This window comes from Tenrec ecaudatus, chromosome 16, assembly GCF_050624435.1.
Source record: "Tenrec ecaudatus isolate mTenEca1 chromosome 16, mTenEca1.hap1, whole genome shotgun sequence".
NCBI lineage: Eukaryota > Metazoa > Chordata > Mammalia > Afrosoricida > Tenrecidae > Tenrec > Tenrec ecaudatus.
Genome location: NC_134545.1, coordinates 6,675,542 through 6,690,981, shown reverse-complemented (window position 1 = coordinate 6,690,981; position 15,440 = coordinate 6,675,542). Strand labels below are relative to the sequence as shown.

The window sequence follows — 15,440 nt, the reverse complement described above, 5'->3', positions numbered from 1 at the left end:
CAATGGGTTTGGTTTTGGGATACGTGAAAGGTCTTTCAAAAGTTAGTGGGGAAATTCTATATACGTATTTACAAGTATTCTAAATATCTTCAACGTTGCATCAGGTAAATCTACTGCACAAGACCTCTTTAGCGTGTTGAAAAGTAAGGATGTTACTTTGAGGACTAAGGTCCAAAGGACCAAAGCCATGGGGTTTTCAATTGCCTCAAATGCATGCATGTGAAAGTCGGACACTGAATAAGGAAGGCCGAAAAAGAATCAATGTCTTTGAATTGTGGTGCCGGCGAAGAATCTTGAAAGTACCAATAGACTGCCAAAAGAACAAACAAATCTGTTTTCGGAAAAAGGATGGCCGGAGTGCTCTTTAAAGGCAAGGCTAGGGAGACTATGTGTTACATACTTTGGACATGTGATCAGGAGAGATGAGTCCCCATTGAAAAAGATCAGTCCCCATTGAAAAAGAGAAAGACGCTCCAAGAGATGAATTGACACACGGGCTTCAACCATGAGCTCAAACATAGGAACAATGGCGAGGCTGGTACAGGACCACGGAGTGGTTCACTCTGGGTCGATGGAGTCGGAATTGACTCCATGGTACTTAACAACAAATGTCTGGAGGTGTCCTGGGGTTCCGAGTTGGGCTGCTAACCACCAGGTCAGTGATGGAACCCAGCAGCTCCTCCACAAGACAAAGATGAAGCTTTCTGCTCCTGTCAACATTTACAGCCTTGGGGAAGATTTACGGAGTACTTTCAACTGTTGGATACAAAGTTGGTGATCTGAAATGTAAGCCCTCGTCTGATTTATAATAAAGAAGTTGCTTAAAAATGAAAAACAAAGATTTACAGCCTACGACAGAGCGGTTCTTCTACTGTCTTATGGGGCTTGGGGTAAATGCATTACCAGTTTACTATTTAAAGGAATATTTCCAGAAAGTGAAGATTACACTGATGATCTAAGGGAGGTGATATATTAACCAATTGAAATCGATGTCATCCATTCACCATTGACCTGCTAACTATGAAGTTGGTGGTTCAAAACCACCAGCTGCTTTATTGGGAAAAAGATGAGACGATCTGCCCTCATGAGAATGACAGCCTTGGAAACCACTTGATGGCAAGTTGGAATTAACTTGATGGCAGTCAGTTTGGTTTTTAGGTTTGGATGCCACTCAATTGATGTGACCTTCCCAAATACATTTCAAGGGCACTTTAGTGACACAATGGTTAAGCCCTGGGCTGCTAACTGGAAAGGTGGTCTGTGCAAGCCCATCAGCCACACCTTGAGAGAGAGGGGGGGTGGGGGGGGAGGCCATCTGCTTTCGTAAAGATGACAGCTTTAGAAATCCTTGGGGCAGTGCTAGTCTGTCCTGCTGGGCTGCCATGAGTCAGAATCAACTCTCCTCTCGCCTCCCAGTCCCATTACTCTCTCCGGCCCAGATAGTACAGCCCCCAACCCGTGAAGATGAAATGCTGCCCAGTCCTGTGCCACTCCCATGAGGAACTGCAGATCAGGTGTTTAGGATCCATACCGCTTTCACTGCCTGATTTTTGGAAGTGGATCTCCAGACGTTTCTTCTTAGTCTGGAAGCTTTGCTGAAACCTGCCCTGTAGCATCGCAACATGGAAGCCGCCAAGCCGTCACAGCCAGACAGGTGGTAGCTGTGCATGAAGTGTGCTGGCTGAGACTCGAATGGGGATCTCTGGCAGGAAAGGTGAGAATTCTCCCCCTGAACCCCCTCGGGGGGGTGAGGGATAGGGGATGGGGTGGGTATTCTGACTCATAGGAATCCTATAAGGCTGTAGACAGCCTCCTGTAGAATTCTCTAGGCTGTAATTGTTATGCAAGCAAACTGCCCATTTTCCTTCCGTGGAGCAGCTGGTAGGTTCCAACTGTCAGCTTTAACTGAGTGCATAACCAATCGCACAGCTAGGGTGCTTGGGGAAAAGGTACAGAAGTAGAGGGGCCGTGGAGAAACCTTGCAGGGGGCAGACCTTCCCATCTCCTGTCATTGGAAGCCCAAGTTCAATTCCCCTGCGAAAAACCTTAAAGGCACCCACCAAAAAATGACCTCTTTCTGATTCCCAGTTCCCCAATCCCCAAGAGTCTGCCCGGCCACCCAGCTTACTCTCCAAGGGTTTTGTTTAAGCTCATCTTTCAACTCCCTGTTTCAAGGGCTCTGAAAATTATGCCACAAATGAATGGAAATGGCAACACCCCCTTTCTCCCCTCTTCCTGCCTCAGACATCAAAGAAGGCCTGAGCAGAGGGCAGCCGGGCATCGATCAGGCTGAATAGGGAGACGCTGAGGGTACCTGGAGCAGTGTGCAACCTGGGGCAGGCTGTGTTTTCCTACCCATTCTAGAGAAAGGAACACTGAGGGCCCGAAAGTCCAGCCTAGCAGATGCCTCCCTCCTCCCCAGGGTCCATGGCCCTGGTAGAAGCACCTCATCTGAATGGCCCCTCAGAAGGTACAGCTGCTGAGGATGTGGTCCCTGGGCTTCATTCAATTAAGGTTCTTCCAGGCTGGCATCCCTGGTTAAGCACCGGAGAGCAGAAAGCCCCAGACCCCTCCACTTCCCTGGCAAAGACAGGATCCATCCTGGGCAGTTCCCCGAGAAATGCCCAGCCTGAGGGTGTGGACTAGACTTGACAAGTCTCGGATGAGCGTGTCTAGGTGTCCACAGGGATGCATCCACCACCACTAACTCTGGGATGGCATCCCCCACAGGAGGGTTTGTGGGAAGGCACCCTCTGGATGACCAGAAAGCTGAGGGAGCACAGTGCACCCACATCAGGAGGGTGCTCAGGCTCAGCCCTTCGGCTGCCAAGGCCACGAGGAAGCCTTTTGGGGGGCTGGGCCATCCCTCCACCTTTCCCTCCCTCCTTTCCATCCCCTGGCACCCCCATGAGGTCTTACTTCTTCACTTTGGGGTACTTCATTTCAGCAATGGCATTGGTGGCTTCCGTCTGCTTCTCCTTCAAGTGCTGGGGCCACATGTTGTCCACCCAGTCCACCAGGTCAATCTGAAAGCCACACGACCGTCAGCACTCTCTGCCTCCTGCAGCCCCGGCCAGAAACAGACACCCGCTTTCGCCCTGTGGAGTCTCCAGCTGTCCCTCACCTCCTGGTCCCCCCTTCCTCCAGCGGCAGTGACCCCAGAACCCTGTACCCTCCTCAAGGGGCCAGGAGCTGAGGTTGGGGTGACCAAGTTGCCTACCACGGTCGGCCGCTTGACCAGGTGCTCCAGCTTGGTGTGGCTGAACTCCAGGCTGATGACGTTGTACAGCTTGTCCCGCTGCTCCTCGGGCGTCTCATAGTAACGCACAAACTGGGACATGCTCATCTCTGTGCCCTTCTGGGTGTTCACGTCCATCACGTCCACCAGGCGCCGGCTCCCTGTGGGGAGAAGCCACTCGCTGGAGGCAGCTGTCTGCTGAGAGCTCCTCGCCTTACTGGGGAGCCCCTCTCAAACCTGCTCCTTCCTTCTCCGGGGACCCCCATATTCCTCACCTGATTCCATGTCTGTGCAACAACCTGCTTTGCCCCACCCCACTCCCCAATTAAGCCCAGTCCACCATTCATGCCGGCAGTGCAGTGGCTCAGCACTTGGCTGCCAATTACAAGTTCAGTAGCTTGAACTCACTAGCCACTTCATGGGAGAGAAGACTGCTCATCAACTCCCGTAAAGATTCAAGGAAAGTCAAACCTACTGGCCTCGAGCCCACCATGACTCATAGCGACCCGATAGGACAGCAGAACTTCTCCTTAGGATTTTCAATACTATAAACCTTTATGGGAGCAGACAGCTTCATATTTCTCCTGCAGAGTGGTCAGCGGGTTTGAATCAATGACCTTGAGTTGACAGTTGAGTGCTTTAACCACCATGCCATAAAGTCTAAAACAACCCCCATGGAGCAGGTCTTCCTTGTCACAAGGGGGCCATTAGAGGGGGTCTCAAGAGTTTCCCAAAGGGTCTCCAGACTGCTCCTCTGTCCATCCTCCACACAGTAGTCTAAAACAGACAGTCTTCTCTCTGTATAAGACCTTCCATGGCTCCCCATTGCCTACTGAAGAAGCCCTTACCACGGCAGTCAAGGCTTTGACGTTTATTCACAGGTCTAGAGCACTTCTTCACTCTGTGGCTCGTTAGCTGTTTAGCAGTAACCCTTCCTGGGGGTTACCTGGCCTCTATGATGTTTCATTCTTGGTGCTTGAGCACCTGACGGCTAGTCTCGTTTTCATAGTCACATCTCTGCCAAGACAGACCCTCAATTATACCCACTGGATGGACAAGGCTCAGAGAACCTAGTAGCTCCCCAGATGCCCAATGTCTCCGTGCCAGAAGTAGGATCGGATTTTCTCTTAGGCCACAGTCCAGCTTCTCATTCATCCTGCCCTACTGATGGTCACATGATAAAGTCAGAAAACAGTCCCTAGCTCAGGTTGGTAGCTCTGTGTCCCAGGGCTTCTGGGCAGAGTCCAAACCCATTGCCATCAAGTTGAATTGGACTCACAGCAACCCTATAAGACTGGATAATCTCCATCAATCTCTACGGGAGCAGACAACATCATCTTTCTCCCCAAGAGCGCCCGGTGGGCTTGAAGTGCTGACCTACTCCACACCCCCATCCCCAACCCAGGACACCTTCCTCAAGAGAAAATGGCAGCAACGTTGTCCCATCAACAGTGTGCATCCACCAGGGGGCAGTCCTCGACTTTGCTAGAAATTCTGGCCCTGCTGGCCAGGACTGGCTGCTGAGCTCAAGTCACAGGTGGGCTCAAGTAAGCTTTCCCCCAGCCTTCCACCTAGGTGATAACGTGCTGCCTGGTGACAGTAGGGGGAGATAGGAGGGCAGGGGGCCCCACTCCCCTCTTCTGAACCTCGGCCCCCTCCCATAGCCCTCCCCTCCAGTCTCTGCTTAAGATCTGGTGGCAGCATCCCCCCCCACCCCAACACCCTCCAGTCTTCCCTAGTTTAGGACCTGAAGGATTTCCCACAGCCATCAAGTCAATCTCGACTCACAGTGACCCCTTGTGTTCCGGAGTAGAACTGTCCCAGAGGGTTTCCCAGCCTGTGACCTTGGAAACATTTTGGGTGAAGACTATTGACTATGCCCTTGACATAGCAAATCTCTTGGAAGTCCAACCACATGCCCCTGAGAAGAGAGAATGGCATCTCCCATGTACTTTGGACTTGATCTCAGGAAGGGCCAGTCCTCGGAGAAGGACATGATATTTGGTTACTCAGAGGGTCAGCAAAAAAGAAGACCACCCTCGAGGAGATGGAGTGTCACAGTCATGGTGGCTGCAACAAGGGACTCAGACATAAGGAGACTTGTGACCGGGCAGCATGTCATTACTGCGAGTCAAAACAGACCGAGGGCACCTAACACCTAGCTTTGTGGAATCAGACTGTCAAATCTTTCTCCTGCAGATTAGCCGCTGAGAGGAGGGGCAGTGCGGAGGCCCCAGGGTAAGGGAAGCCCAGGTGCTTGAACTAGGTATGGAGAGTTAGGGCTCTCAGCTCTAACAATGGCCTCAGTCCAACACCCCTGGTGACCCAGGAGTCTGTGGTAGATGAAGGCAGGCAGAAGAGAGGAGAGAGGAAAGGAGAGCGGTGCCTGGCCTCCACAGGCCACTCAGGACACACATGCTCTGGTCACTGAACATCTGACACCGCTCAGCCAGGCCTTCAGGGACAACAAGGAAGCAGGAAGACTGGCATGGGGCATAGGGGGCAGAATGCTAGTAGTAGAAGTGCCCTTGGCTTGGGAGTCAGGCATCTGGGGAAGGGCAGCTCAGAGGCTGCTAGAAAAAGTTTTCCTCCACAAACTCTCTGCTCCCAATTCACGGGGACTCTGTAGTGCCAGGCAACTGCCCCCCGGGGTTGCTGCGGCTTTCTAGAAATGGAGCCGGTCACAGCCCTCTCCCACAGAGTGGAGGGTGGGTTCAAACCTGACGTTTTGGTTGTCAGCCAGTGCTTATCCACTGTGCCACCAGGAATCCTTTTCTCCCCACCACATCAAAAACCAAACCCACAGTCATTTAGTCAATTCTGACTTATCAAAAACAAAACAAAAGCCTCCCTGTCATTAAATTGATTCTGATTCTCAGCAACTCTATGTAGGGTTTTCGAGACTGGAAATCTTTATGAGAGCAGACAGCCTCATCTTGCTCCCTCAAAGCAGCTGGTGGGTTTGAACTGCAGACCTCCAAGTTAGCAGTCCAATGCCTAACCAACACTGGTATGGTTCCACTTTAATTGCTAAGATGAATCTGACATAAGCCAGGGTCTTTTCCATCCCCTCCTATGCATGAAAAACATGCATATGAGGAGAAAAACATGCATATGGATAATGAACTACGAAGACAGAAAAAAAATGGAATTGTTTGAATTGCATTAGCAAAGTACGTTGAAAATACCATGGCTGTCACAAGAATGAAAGGATCAATCTGAGGAAAATACAACCAGAATGCTCCTGAAAAGTAAGGGTGGTGAGACCTCATCTTGCTGAGCGTGGACATTTCCTCAGGACAGACCAATCATGAGGGAAATGGAATGACACAATAGACACAATGAATGAACTTCAACTCACCAACGATCAGGAAAGTGGCAAGGGACCAAGCCACTTTCAGTTCTGTCCAAGTCAGAATTGACCCAATGGCATTTGACAACAAGGAACTGAGGCACCAAGGTACCCAGCACCAGTGCTGGCCAGAGCAAGAGCAATATGACCTGAGAGTCTATACCTCCTGAGAGAACAGCGACCCTGGTGTTGCAGAGGATTAGACATTAGGCTGCTAACAGCAAGGTCACCGTTTCAAACCCAACAAACTGCTCCTCAGGAGAAAGAGGAGGCTGTCTTCTGCCACAGAATTTGATGAAGCAATTCTGCCCATTCTTGGAGGGTTGCTGCACATCTGAACTGACTCATTGGTGGTAGGTTTGGACTCTGGGGTCCCTGGGGCCATCCACCTGAGCTGAGTGAAGACCATTTTTCAACCTTAGCATATGACCTAGATCTACAGCCTCGGAAACCCTATAGGGATTTCTACTCTGTCCTATAGGGTGGCTGAGTAGGAATGGACTCGACAGGACAGCAGTGGGTTTTTTGACCGAGAAGTGGAGTACCTAATATAAAGCAGTCTTGCCAGAAATAATATTAAAGGTTTCTGTGTTGTTACTGAGTCTCCTGGAGTAGACTTTGACGCCTCACGAGCCCGCGTGTTGCCAAGCAGACTGCCTCCATAAGGTTTTCTTAGGCGTAATCCTTACAAAAGGAGACCTCCAAGCCTTTTGTGGGCATCATAGCTGGTGAACTGGAACCACCACTCATCCCGTTAGCAGCTGATCATTTAACTCCTGTGCCGCCATGGGCCAGGTGCCCTGAATATGATCATGCAGGTTGATTCAACTGCCAATTTGTAGGAAACACTCGGGGACCAGAGAGACATATGAAACAATTCCCAAAGCATTTGGTTGACAACATCCAAACAGAAACTCTGCAGGTCAGACCGCCTGAATCCGTTGAGGTGGAAGGAGTTAGAGAGAAGACGTCCAGAGAGTTAAAGAAGCTTCAAAGGACATATCAACCTATCACAATGTAGTTGACCCTTATTTATGTTCATCCCGTGCCACAGTCAAAAAAACAAGTAACATTTATGATAGATAGAAAACAAGAAATCTGAACAAGGAAAATGTGGTGATACTGAGAAATTTTATTTTAATTAGGTGCGATAGTGGTATAGTAATTAGGCCTTCAAAAATCCCATTATCGTTTGAACTGCCTACCAAACAATTTGTGGATGAAATGATATGGGGTCTGGTTGTGCTTTCCATCTTGCAAGAGATGTGGAGTGGAGGGGGATGTGAGTGAGTCAGGAGTGGCGGTGGACTGATGGATGCTGGGGCTGGGTAAAGTCTGTGGCAAGTTCATGATGGGTTCTATCACTTTAGTCTTAGTATCAACATCCCTGGGTGGTTTGCAGGCCAGTCACAAGGTGGGAGGCTCAAGTCCACGCAGAGGGGTCTTGGAAGAAAGGCTTGGCAAATCTACTTTGGGAAACGCAATGGAGCCCAGTTCTACTCAGACTCCATGGAGACCGATTGTGCTGGTTCCCATTTAAAATCCCCGTCAATCAAAAGGTATTGTTGTGAATCTGTCACCAGTAACTATCTGGCTTCAGAAAGTCCACCTAACTGTTCTAGCGCTGAAGGGTCTTCATTTGTAAAAGGAGCCTGTCTGTGGGGAGTGAATGCTAGGAAGGGTGGGAGATTCTAAACTCGAAACCCGGCAGCCTGCCTGGTAGAGGCTCCGTCAGGTGCGTCACCACTCAGCCCTCAGTCCCAGGCTCTTCTGAAATCAAGTGAGCAAGTGTCCCAACCTGCCAGATAATGAGCCACTTCTTGCCACCTCCGCACTGTCCTTGGGGCTCAGGCATCACAACGACACCTGGAGAGAAAGGGCTGCTTCACTCTTGCCTCAGCCCTAGGGAATGGAGCAAACAACACTCACTCGGCTGCTAACTGAAAGATTGGCAATCTGAGTCCATCCTAAGAAAGGCCTGGAGATTGACTTCCATAAACACCAAACAAACAAACACTCAGTCTTTGAAAGACCTCTAGAGCAGGCTCAATTGTCAGACATGACATTCATGAGTCAGAATCCACTGATAACAGCTGGTTACACTGATGGGAGATGTGAGGTGCAGCAAATGATCTCTGTCCCACTCGGCTGTGGTCCAGGATGTATCGGGGCTCTGGCCTGCACCTCCAAAAATGGGTCCCGGTCCAAGTCCCTGACTCCGCTCTAGGCTTCTGTCACCTGATCTCTATGTTTTTTTTCCCCTTTGCCACGGAATGTCTTCCTCAAAGAGAAATTCTGATGGCTGCCAAATCCATAAGCAAACAGGAGCTGCTGGGCCCGAAGCAGAGGCACACCCTCTGAAAGGCGGGGCTGGGTCACACCAGGTTCTCTCGCAGGGCCCACCTGCAAGTCTGCAGGCTAGTACCTCCTGCTTGGGTCACTTACTACACTGGGAGCCGGAGGGGTTACTGGGAATGCCCCGACCTGCCAGCCCTTCTGGTCGCTGGAGATGAAAAGTTGGCGCGCCATCTTTTCAAATTCCTGGCCGGCGAGCCACCCCCAGCAAGAGCCATCTGGGCACCAGTGCCAGACTTGGCTCAGAGCTCAGCATGGGGAGGAGGCCAATGGCCCGATGGGACCCAGAGCACCAAGAATGGAACATGGCCCGCTTATCTCTGATATGAACAAGCTGCCTTGGGGGTCTTCAAAGGATTCTGAGAACTGGCCCCTTCCAGCCCCTGAAGTCAATGGGTGGCCGGAGCAAGTCTTGAGGGCCTGAGCAGCCAACAACTGGAGCTTAGCCTGCCCTTTGCTCCCCAGCCCTCACCCTGAAAATTGGTTCTCTCAGGTAAGAATCTGCACATGAAACAAAAACCCACTGCCATCAAGTCCATTTGGGTTCCATGAGGCTGTCTGCTCGACAACCTCGGAAATCCTCAGAAGCAGTTCTTCTCTGAGGATTTCCGAGGTTGTCGAGCAGACAGCCTCATCTTTCTCCCAAAGAGCAGCTGGTGGGTCTGAACTGCCAACCTCAAGGTTAGCAGCCAAAGAAGTAACCGGTGATGCCACCAGATCTGCATACACACCCAACAAGTTCCAGCGGCCAAAGTTCATCTCAGTTCCTTAGTCTTGATTCTGAAAGCTCTATTAGCCACCTCCAAAGCCAAGTGCTTGGAGCCAGGAGGAAGTTAGTGAAGGTCACCTTAGAGGCTAGGCAGACACAGGAAACACAGGCACCGACCCCACCCTCGCCCCCAGCCCCAGAGCTTCTGGAAGAGCACAGGCCAGTCCCCAGTCCCAGTCTGGGAACCTTCAGAAATTCCTGAACCTATTGTTATTCTTCTCTTGGGAATCTCAGTTCCTCCATCTCACAGAGAAACAAAAGCTTGGGGTCTCCAGTTTGAATCCCGCTCTTGATTTCTTATCAGTGAAGCCTTGGGTGTCTCGTCAATTGGAGATAATAGACATGACCCCTTGGTTTAAAGCATTTGTAAATCTCCAGGCAGGAGATCCTGGCTCGCTTCACAGCTAATGCATCTAATATACAGCCCCACCCTCTGTCAAGGGAGGCTTACATGTTGCTAGGGTGCTGAAAGGTTGCAGTGCAGTGCAGTGGTAGACTCATATGTGCTAGGAAGAAAAGCCTGGAGACCTACATCCAAAAGTCAATCAAGGAACACACCACAGGCCTATTTGCCTACAAATAACTCTTCAGTCACCTCACTTTTAAGCCTTGGCCAAGTCACTCTGAGCCACGGGTTGGGCAGCTAATGAGGGTTTACTTTTGGATTAAATAATGAACCACCCAGCACTGGTCCCTGGCTCATGGGGGTCCCAGAGTGGCACAAGCAGTTTGTACTCGACTGCTAATGGAAAGGTTGGCAGTTCCAACCCAGACACGAGCATTGCAGAAGAAAAGCCTGGCGATGTGATCTATGAAAAGATTACAGGGGGGGAAAAACAACCTCTAGAGCTCAGTTCAACTCTAACACATTGGGTTGTCAGGAGTCAGAAGCAACCCAATGTCCAAAGGGCTCTCCCCCAACCCCTCACTCATCATAACCAACCCTCACCCCACTCCCACCAAGCCAGTCGCAACTCATGGTGAGCCTACAGGGCAGAGTACCACTGCCCCTCAGAGGTTCCCAGGCTGAAGCAGACAGCCGCATCTTTCTCCCGAAGAGCAGCTAGTGAGTTTGAACAGCAGACCTGAGACCACACTGTACCACCAGGGCTCCTTGGCCATAGTAAGAGTTCACCATCTGGCAGAAGTTGAGATTACCCATTCATGTGGTTGTCCGGGAGATCTACACTCCTGCCCCCAGTGAGTAACTTAGATTAGGCAAACCATGGGCAGTAGGTAAGTCTAGCTTCCCTACTAAGGCCCTCCTACGGAGCCGTGGTGGGTCCCGAGTTGGGCTGCTAACCACACAGTCAGCAGTACGAAACCATCACTTGCTCTACTAGAGAGAGATGAGGCTGGACATTCTGGGTCACAATGCGCTTGATGACAGTGAGAGGGGTTTTTTGTTGTTGTTGCTTGAGGGCTCTACTGGAATTAAGACTTTGATTTTGGAGACTGTGGGTTTTCAGAGACTTTTGTTTGATCAGAGATGGACCAAATTAGTGTCCAGTCCTCTTAAAGAGAAAGCACTCGAGAGAAGGGACTCATGGATGCTCCCCTTCATGAATCCCTTCTATCGGGACCCTTGATCCGGACACTCTGGATGTCATTCTTCTGTCCTCCCTTCTCCATCTTGCCAGTTGGGTGTCTCCCCACTTGCCTGCCACCAAGGACATCTCTCCCCCGAATTCAGATAGGCCACAATCACACACAATCATAATCACACAAACACACATGCCTATGCTTCCTCTGGGGTTCTGTTATAAGGCCCATCTTCTCTGGGGTTCTGTTATAAGACCCACCTCTATGTTCCGTTCTCTGATGTGCCTCTATATCTACTTCTCTCCGTCTGCAAAATGTACAAGGGCCCTAAGAACTCTTTCAGAGTTTACACCTGCCGTCTTCAACAAGTTTCCCTAAAGGCAGAGGTTCCTCAAAAAGTGAAATACCTATAGAATTGCCATTTGGCTCCACAATTCCAATCAAAAGTCAAAATGATTGGAAGCAGGACCACAGACCGACACTTGTACACCAATGATAATTGCAGCAGCATTCACAATAACCACAAGGAGGAAATGACGTCAATGCCTGTCAAGAAATGCATTGGTAAACACAAAGCATGAACAGACATGAAGGCCTGCAACTTGGAATCCCAAACCTAACCTAGCACTTGGAGTTGACGTAAACTCACAGCAACCTTATAAGACAGAAGAGAACGGCTCCTCCTTAAGAGTTTCTGAGATTAAACCTTTGCGGGAGCAGAAAGCTGCATCTTTCTCCCCCAAGGAGCAGCTGGTAGGGCCGAACCATCAACCTAGCAGTTAAGAGCCTTCCCACAGAGCCACCAGGGCTCACATTGGGTTGAGTGAAATAAGTCATTCACACACACACACACACACATCATATGACCCTATTTATATGCAAGATCTAGAAAAAGTAGATGTATACAGACCAGAATTTATGAGTGGTTACCAAGAGACCGAAGGAGGTCTGGTGGCCCAGTGGTTAAGGGTTGAGGCTACTAGCCCAAAGGTTAGGGGGTTGAATTCATCAGCAGCTCCCCCAGAAAAAGACGAAGCTGTCTGCTTCCATAAGTATGACAGCCCAGGAAACCCTGTAAGGCCGTTTGACGTTGTCCTATATAGTGGCAATGAATCAGAATTGATGAGATGGAAAATGGGCTTAGTTTAGGTTTGGGTTTATGAGAGTGGGGAGGCAGAGGAGGGAGAACCCCACTGCTTAAGGGGCGCTACGTTTCTGTTTGAGGTATGGAAAACGTGAGAAATGAGTAGGGGTGATGGTTACACACTTGGTAATTTATGTCACTCAACTGTTCATATAAAAAGTGTTGAAATGGCAAATGTTGTGTGTGTGTGCGCGTGCGTGCGTGCTTTAACACACACCCACAAAGATGTTCCAGAACAAAGACAAAATCGACATGACAATGAATATCATTTGTCATCCTTGATTGCATGCTAGACTGGAAACAAGGACACAACAAAATAAACCTGCTCTGAAAGGACATTTCAGGGACATTTCAGAGCTACAGCTGGACTGTCAGCGGCTTGTTAGGGCTGTAACTGCTGTTAAGCTTCCTGAGGATGACCACTGCGTGGAGATTAGGCAGGAGAATGTCCTTGTTAGGGGAGTCCTGCTGAAGCCGTGAGGGCTCGAGTTTTCCTGCAGGTCTCCATATTATCCCTCTGCCTGCTAGGGGCTCTCAAAGGACTCGGTAAACATCTTGCGTGTCAGCGAAACATGGCAAAATGTTAGCGATTGGAGAGTCTAAGTAGAGGCCATATGTTCATTGTATTATTCTTTCAATTTTTCTGATGGTTGGGAACTTTTCAAAATGAGAGATAGAGAAAAACCTTTCCTTCCATTCCTTAGAGGGTCTTGACTGTGTCAAAAGGGAAAATGGAAACAGAAGAATTTTCGAAACTGTACTGTGAATGGAGGTGTCAGCCAGTACAATAGCCAAGAAAAAGAAACAAAACAGAAAGATTGGCAAGGGAAAAATAGACCTGGTATTGCTAGCAAAGGACAACAATTTAATTTTAACAGATACCCTTTATAAAATAAAACAGACTGGGGAAAAAATAGACTGCCTAGGCATGAAGTCTAAATATCTATACAAATCTTCTACCAAAAATAAATAAATACAAATAAACGGAGGGGCGTGTCATGTGCATTGATGAGAGAAAATGTTATTAAAATGCCCATTTTCCTAATTAGTTAATTGACTCAACACAGAATTCTAATCAGAGTCATAGCAGAGTTTTGTCTGTTTTTTAAATACTAACGAACTGATCCAAACATTCATATGGAAATGCAAAGACAATCTTCAAATGAGCACAACTAAAGGGCTATTTCAGATAGAGAGTGCGCCTATAAAGACAGTAAATCCGACCCTGCCCTGTGAAAAAAAGACAGTTAAGACTTTGGCTTCAGGACAAACTGACCAATGGACCAACTAAAAATGGAGCCCCACAAAGATACAGTCATCCAATATATGACAAAGACAACACTGCAGGACCTTGAAGGGAGGGATTTTAAAAAGATGAATGTTGCTGAGTGAACTCAATACCAATATGAGAGGAGAGAAAAGCTTTGACCAGTACCTCATATAAAACACAAAACTCAATTCCATAAAACTTACCAATCTAGCAACAAATGTACAAATGTGCTTGCCACAATGGATGGATGGATAGATGGATTGATTTTGATGAGTTTTACGAGCCCCCAATAAAAGGATTTAAAAAAACAACTCACCAATCTAAATGTGAATTTAAATTTATAAGACTTACTCTGGGAAAGACATGCAAAACATCTTCATTAGCTTGGGAGTGGGTAAAAATTTCTTCAGCGAGGCACAAAAAGAACTAGTAGGCTGAAAACTGCAAACTGGTCTATTTGGAAACTTAGGAACGTCTGTTTAAGCAGAGGTGCCTGTAAGAGCATGAAAAGGTAACCCCCAGAGTGGGTGACCATTTTTGGAGTTTGTATATTCAACAGGGGGATCACATTCACCACACAGCCAGAACCCCTACAGTTAATCAGAGACAATAATCTTTAAACAAAAAGTGTCCCCTGATGTCTTCTTAAAACCAACAGTAGTTTAGCTTAACTGATAAAGAATGTCGCTGAAACCAAGGGCTCAAGTAGAAAGAAAATGTTTTGAGAATGATGATGGCAACAGTTGCACAAATGAGCTTGACCCAATGGATGGATGGATGGATGGATGGATTGTGATGAGAGTTGTACAAGCCCCCAATAAAATGATTTTTTTTTTTAAAAAAAGAAGAATGTCTCCCTTGAGTATAATGCTCCTTTAGGAACAATTTATATGGGATCAAACTGACAAGAGCAACTAGAAAAATTAGTAAGTTTAGGAGACCAGGAGTTAATGGTAATAAAGGAGAAAGCACTCAAAAAGGAGGGGGGCGCTGATAGCATTGATGACTGTATAACCCCACTCGATGGGGCTGAACAACAGAATTGTATGTGAATGGCTATACTGGAATCTGTAAGAGAGGTCCATAAAAACAATGTCTATAAGAAAGGAGGGTGAGAATTGTTGCACAACTTCGAGAACGGGATTCATGTTATCGAAATATACATGTAGAAATTGTGGGGCTGGCGGCTGTTTAGCTGTGTAGGTTCTCAGCAACAAAAGAAATACAACTTAAACAACGTAGGAAGAGATCAGTCCTTTAACATAAATGGACAGACAGGCAAGCCCTTTAACCTAATGGAAAAGGGCTAGGTCAGACATTTCACACAACGGGATATCCAAATAGGTGCTAACTACTCAGATGGGGCATTTCATTTCAGTCACCATCAAAGAAATGCAACTGCAAGCCACAAGGAGAGATCACTACCTCCCAGCAGCAGAGGAGCCTGACTAAAAGGAAAAGATGAAAAATACCCCGTATGGGTGAGGATGTCCTGCTATGTACGGCTGAGTTGATTTTCACTGGCTAGGCGGCTCACAGAAAGGTCGGTGGTTCTAAGCAGCCAATGGTTCAGGGGGAGAAATATCTGCTTCCTTAAAGATTACAGCCTAGCATACCCACGGGGCAGTTTGACACTGTCCTATAGAGTCGCTATGAGGAGCAGAGCAACCAGAACATTCACCCGCTGCTGGTAGGATTAGGAAGAATGACCCTTGTGCATAATTATTTGACAGTATTTACATTAAAAATATGAAAGAGCCATGGCAGTGT

At 48.3% G+C, this 15,440-nt stretch overlaps 1 protein-coding gene across 5 annotated transcripts in view; it reads right to left on the bottom strand.

Annotated features, from left to right (window-relative positions):
* The window catches only part of KDM2B (lysine demethylase 2B), a 112,049-nt gene that overhangs the window by 81,858 nt on the left and 14,751 nt on the right, over window positions 1-15,440 (bottom strand). For all 5 annotated transcript variants that reach the window (XM_075534760.1, XM_075534759.1, XM_075534757.1 and 2 more), the window contains exons 5-6: window positions 3,221-3,399; window positions 2,920-3,026 (exon numbers count right to left, since the gene is read on the bottom strand). In XM_075534760.1, the coding sequence (XP_075390875.1) occupies window positions 2,920-3,026; window positions 3,221-3,399 (286 nt within the window). The remainder of the gene's footprint in view (window positions 1-2,919; window positions 3,027-3,220; window positions 3,400-15,440) is intronic.